Consider the following 6,635-nt stretch of genomic DNA (forward strand, 5'->3'; position numbering starts at 1 on the left):
CAACACTCGGGCCTGCTCTGCTTCATACTATACAGTAACATTAATAATCACATCCATGAACATAATTTCTGTCCGAATCCCATCCCGATTCTTTTCCACCAGCTGTGAGGTGAAGGCCACATGTCCCAAGATTCTGCACTCAAACTTGGCGTCATCAAGCAATGCCTTTGTTTTGAATAGGTGCATACTCATAAATAATCTGAGCTTTAAGCAATAGACATACTCGTCAGTGTGACGAGACCAAAAAAGAACGTAAACCCCGCCTGATTTTATTTGATTGGCCATCTCATTCATTTTGACATTGCAAAGAGCTATCAGACCGCCAAGGCAGATGAGACTAAAATGGAACTTTTAAACCTTTTTGTCATCCTAGCATACACAGCAGTGCGATAATTTCAAATATTTGGGGGACAATTTGGTCATTTCTAATTAGTGGGGGTCCCCCTCAATGTAAATGGAGGTTATAGCCCTGTATAGAACACAGATAGGAAGGAAGAAAAACAAAGAGAGATGCATAAAAGTCATGTCCAGTTTGTCTCATTTCTCCATATGGAGGACAGTCATTAATTTCTGCTGATCTCCAGGCTCTGTATTATTCACTTTCCCCAGATCATCAGCATTGCCCTTCCTTCTCACCCTCATCATTTATCTCCTTACCTCAGAGACTAAATATCCACTGTGGTCTCTACCAGAGTTTCATGTCTTTACTGTATTTAGAACCAAACCCTGTAAACAAAATTAGCACAAAACTGGAGTATCACAAATACATATATTAATATTATCATACTACATTTTTTTCCTATGGAAGTGTCATTCATTATGACAGAGGAACTAAAAAAATGATATGTGTTATAATATGCTTTCATATCAAAAGGGTGTTGTTGAGATGGAAATGGGACAGATATCAGAAGCATGCATCTTAGGATGATGTCTGAGCAGAGCGCAAGCTGTGAATGATACGGAGACTGTATCAGTATTGCACATTGCTGGGTAACCGAGATGACCACACACACACACACGCACACACACACGCACACACACACACGCACACACACACACACGCACACACACACACTTTTCAATTTAGTTTTACAAATACACTGAAGTAATTCTTATGGTCACTATAATAATAAATGTATGAATAATAAATTTAATCTCTTTAATCACTATAAACTATAATAAAATTCATTTTAAATTTTGGCCACAACTTTGAGAGGGTTTTGCTTAATGACTCAGATTTTGTGTGCACTAAAACATAATAAATGTGAGCATTTAACATACACCTGAAATAATGTTAATTATAACTGCTTCAGAAATAGTTTTACAGTGAAATCCTGGGAAAGGCCGGCTGTTAAAACGGTACTATGTGATACACTTGATACTGCAAGCTAATGAGGTCTATAGACAGAGCAGAAACTGTCCACAGTATAAAGGGTAAACGGCAGCTCTGAATGAATGGGAACACCAGGGGCAAAGTCTGTTAAGAATGTGGACTAATGTGCAACTCTCTCTCTCTCTCTCTCTCTCTCTCTCTCTCTCTCTCTCTCTCTCTCTCTCTCTCTCTCTCTCTCTCTCTCTCTCTCTCTCTCTCTCTCTCGGCAAGCATTGAGATACAAGATTCTAGATACTGTGCTTTCAAAACATTTGTACATAACTAAATTGCTGTGAGAAACGTTGTTTGTGGATGACAGGATTCTTATCATGTTTATGTGAATATTTTTCATTTGCAATGCATAATGTTTAAAAGAGTGGTATTGCCAGTAAGTAGGCAGTGCTACTGCCATTCTTCTCTGCAAAAGTTTTTTTTTTTTTTTTGGTCGAATTGTTAACAGGTGATTCACCTGTCCCCGCCTACTCTAAGCCCCTCCCACTTCCACCACAGCCACTGGACTACAGAGCAAACGTTTGAGGAAATCTTTCCGTGAATCGGTTTTCCTGAACAGTTTGTTTTATAGAATCAATTTACAAAGAATCAGTGGTTAAGTCTCATCTCGTAATTGGGCGGTACTTGACATCCTGGCGTAGCATTAAAAACGTTTTGTTGTTTATAAAGGTGTTGTTCTGTGTCCAAAGTTTAGTTTGTTGCATGATTCAGCGTATACACTCACTAGTTAAAAAAAAGGTTTATAAATCGGCCAAAACAAGTTTTTATTTAAATCTATTGTTTTGCACATGTTTCTGGGATGGTTTAGGGAAAGGGGTTGGGTTAGGGGATAGAAAGTATCATTAACCTGATATATAATCAATGGAAGTCTATGTAATGTCCTCACTAATATAGGCCTAGTGAAACAAACCTGTGTGTGTGTGTGTGTAAATTAATATTTTAATTAATTGTTTAACATAGCCTAATGGTAATCTATATAGGCCTATCTGCTTTAAAAAAAAAAAAAAAAAACATTATAATGCCTCCAAATGCGTTCAATTCGAAATCGGTAAGCTGTTGTCCCCCATCAATCCGAGTCGGACATGTCCAAAATCAAAATGTATGCAATTAATCTGAAAACGACACAGTCCGATTCATGAACAAATCGTTGGCTGCGTTTCCCAAAAAAGCATCATACGCCTAAATTGTTCCTAGAACAATTGCCAGCCGGTCTCTCTGCAATCAATTTAGCGATATGCGCAAACGATTTGATTCTCAATCTTTGATCCAGTTCTCAAAACCAATATACCTGTTGATATGATCTCAGCTTCAGTATAACGCAAATAAAACCACCCTACACTGAGAGGAAGCAATGGGATATCTGAAAGAAGTTGTCTACACTGTTTGAATGGGGGCGTGCTAGGTCGCGTCTAGTCTAGACATCATATTCTGCAAGTTGGTCGAAACGCACCTTAAATTCCACCGACAGCTGAGGCGTGTAATCGAGCGTCCAGAGCGCCCTCACCAGCGAGGCCAGCTTCTCCGTCACTTCCCCCCTGACCTCCTCGCTCTTTATCATCCCGTTGATCCTCCGCTCGTATAATTCACATTTATACTGCTCAAGACCCAGATACTCTGCCAGAAGTTCCGTGTTACTCAGGCATTGCACCACGGCGTTCATGAAACAGGTGTTTCCGTGATTCTTCAGACCCTGAACTCCCGGAGTTTTCTCGCCGTAGCACCAGGACAGTCGTTCTTTCACAGATCCATAAGATGAAGAGGGCGCAGTGGTCTTCCTCGTCGAGTTTTCTCTGTAATTCCCAGAGTTGAGGGCGCTCTGAGTGTCCCCAAACCCACCATCATCATCCTCCGCCGCGTCCGGCTGGTCCGCGTCCCCCAAGTGTGCTAAAGTGCCCAAAGTTTTGACAATACGGCTCATAAAATTCCCCAGCGATTTCAGCGATTTCCTTCTGAACAGCTTCTGGGACTTGTGCGTCTTATTCTTGCGCTTGGTTGATTTGGCTTTGATTGTTTGTTTCCTGGTTTCCCTCGGCGTATCCATGTTTAGTCTGTAGTTTCACCCAAACCGATCAGAGGAAGTCAGACAGAGAAACAAGTGCACTACGGTGTGAAGACACGGCGTCCTGTGCGTCTCGAAATTCTTCATCACTAAACCATCACGACGACTAAAAACAGTGTAAAAGCACCGGTGTCGGCGCCGAGGCTCATGATGACTAACGCGTCCCCGACATTCCCTATGGCTGATCTCAGCTGCGCTAGTTTCGCTTTATCCATGACGCTCTTACGCACCTGCAATTACACTGAGCTCAACTCCATTCAGACACAACTCTTATTATTTACACCACACCTACATGCGTGCTTTTGTGTGGATGCCCATTACTGGCTGTCATCTCCGCTCTCTTTCTCGGGCTTCTGGTTGGAGTATGCGTCTGAATGGTGGATACACGGCTTTCCACCCTCCCACTATGAATCTTATTAGCCTGGTTTACTTTGAACATGTTGTATTGGGAAAAGTGAACGTGGAAATGAATAGCCCAAAGGCGGAATCTACACCTGTGTTTACCTGCTTCGTCGCTGCTCAACTAGGCCTAGGCTATATCCTCTCCAAACTATATTTTATTTCATTATTATAATTAATGTCCACATTCCAATTAAGCCTTTCTTTAAAAGATTGTACATGGTCCACACAGCCACTAGAATGTTATTGTATACAGGTAACCACAATAACAAACAAGAATGTGGTGAATGACAATACGTAGATCACGTGATTTATATAAATAACTTTTCCTTATTCACCAAAAAAATAATAATCACAAATATCATCCATAATGATCTTCATTTGGACATAGGCTACTCAGATATATATTCAGAATTCCTGAAACTGGAATATTTAAATAATCAGAATATGATAAACATCATAATAATTAGGCCCTGAAAGGTGAATGACAATACATGTTGGTTCATTGATATAATTTATTCATAATAAATAAATAAATGATTATATATATATATATATATATATATATATATATATATATATATATATATATATATATATATATATATATATATATATATATATATATATATATATAATTGTGTGTGTAAGCTAGTGACTCTCACTCAAGGGACCTAGATGAATTTCCAGCATTAAAATATGTCGAAACAACAACAAAAAAAATGTAATTAAAAACTAATTTAAAAAGTATTCTAGATCATGTCATATAAATTAATAGAATTATAAACCTCCATGGGCATTTTTATAATCACTAGATGTTTTTCTAGTTATATCAAGCTCTAAAATATTGTATCAGGTAGAAATTGTGAGTACAAAAGTATTTTTAAAAATTCACGGCACCTTCCAATATTGTTGTGGACAATGGGGGTTCTTGGAGTAAAAAAAGTTTGGGAACTGTTGGCATAAACATAGATTATGATAAATATTCTGAGGTTCATAATCATATACCAGAGTTGTGGTTAGTCTTTTCATAAAGCATTAGGAGCCCCCTACTGTTGCCCTGAGTGCTTTCTTTTTAAAAGTGTGTCCATGATTCACATTCATGTCTAGAATCAAATTTAATGTGTTTTCATAACTGTAGCCCCATTATGCTTATAAGAGAGGAAGACTGAGAGCAGAAAAAAGAGTAAACACAGCACAGGGTTTCACATTCACAGGTTCATATAATCTATAAAACTGCAACATTTATGATTGTAGGCTTATCAGACACAATTCAGGTTTATCTTTTGATAGGCACCTTTATTATCAGACACCTTACCTGCAAGACAGATAAACACTCTTAAAGGGTTAGTTCAAAAATGAAATTCCTTTCTTTAATGACTCACCCCAATGTCGTTCCACACCCGTAATACCTCATGAGATACCTCAATACACATGAGATATTTTAGATTTAGTCCAAGGCCTTTCTGTCCTTTGAATGTAAGTGTATGCCCACTTGCTGTCCACGTCCAGAAGGTAATAAAAAGATCATCAAAGTTGTCCATATGTGACATCAGTTGGTTAGTTAGACTCTTTTGAAGCGTCGACAATACATTTTGGTCCAAACATAACAAAAAATACGACTCTATTCAGCATTGTCTTCTCTTCCGTGTTTGTTTTCAAACCTTAAATAAAGAATTAAACGGTCGTGAATCACCAGATTGATTCGTGATTCGTATCGCCAATGCCACGTGATTTCAGCAGTTTGCCAGTTTGACACTCATTCTGAATCATGATTCATGACCGTTTGAATCTTTATTTGAGGAACATGGAAGAGAAGACAATGCTGAATAAAGTCATATTTTTTATTATGTTTGGACCAAAATGTATTGTCGACGCTTCAAAAGAGTCTAACTAACCAACTGATGTGACATATGGACTACTTTTGATGATGTTTTCTTTACCTTCTGGACGTGGACAGCAAGTGGGCATTCACTTACATTCAAAGGACAGAAAGCCCTCGGACTAAATCTAAAATATCTTAAACTGTGTTCTGAGGATGAACAGAGGTCTTACGGGTGTGGAACGACATTAGGGTGAGTCATTAATGAAAGAAATTTCATTTTTGGGTAAACTAACCCTTTAATAATATTACTAAGAAGATCGCTAACTGACATACTTCATTTCTTTATATGAACGACAAGGTCAATGGATAGTTTCATCTGTGACTGTGGATGGATTCATGATTCGGATCGCCAATGTCACGTGATTTCAGCAGTTTGGCAGTTTGACACGCGATCCGAATCATGAATTGATTCACTGATTCATAATGGTTCGAATCTTTGTTCACGGATTGAAAACAAACACAGAAGAGAAGACAATGCTGAATAAAGTCTGCAGTTTGTGTTATTTTTGGACCAAAAATGTATTTTCGATGCTTCAAGAGATTCTAATTAACTAACTTGTCACATATGGACTACTTTGATGATGTTTTTATTCCCTTTCTGGACATGGACAGTATAGTGTGCATACACTTGCATTCGCTCTCATAAATATAAAATATCTTAAACTGTGTTCTGAAGATGAACGGTTGTCTTACGGGTGAGGTACAACATTAGGGTACAACTTTTTGTGATAATTAGTCTTTAATGACATCAATTTATTTTTTGGGTGAAATAATCATTTAACTACATATTGATCGTTCATTGAGTCTAAACAATATTTTAATGTGGAATATAACTTTAAAAAAAACAAATAAAAAAATACCATGCATGTTATGACAGCTACACACTATTGTGTCTGTTTGAGTTGCAA

General features: G+C 37.9%; 1 protein-coding gene across 2 annotated transcripts in view; it reads right to left on the minus strand.

Annotated features, from left to right (window-relative positions):
- Positions 1–3,902, minus strand: part of usp43a (ubiquitin specific peptidase 43a) — a 142,097-nt gene extending 138,195 nt beyond the window's left edge. Inside the window, exon 1 of one of the 2 annotated variants that reach the window (XM_067459518.1) lies at positions 2,835–3,902. In XM_067459518.1, the coding sequence (XP_067315619.1) occupies positions 2,835–3,425 (591 nt within the window). In that variant the 5' untranslated portion in view covers positions 3,426–3,902. The remainder of the gene's footprint in view (positions 1–2,834) is intronic. The other variant, XM_067459517.1, reaches the window with a different exon arrangement.
- Positions 3,903–6,635: the final 2,733 nt, after the last annotated feature.

This window comes from Pseudorasbora parva, chromosome 12, assembly GCF_024679245.1.
Source record: "Pseudorasbora parva isolate DD20220531a chromosome 12, ASM2467924v1, whole genome shotgun sequence".
NCBI classification, from domain to species: domain Eukaryota; kingdom Metazoa; phylum Chordata; class Actinopteri; order Cypriniformes; family Gobionidae; genus Pseudorasbora; species Pseudorasbora parva.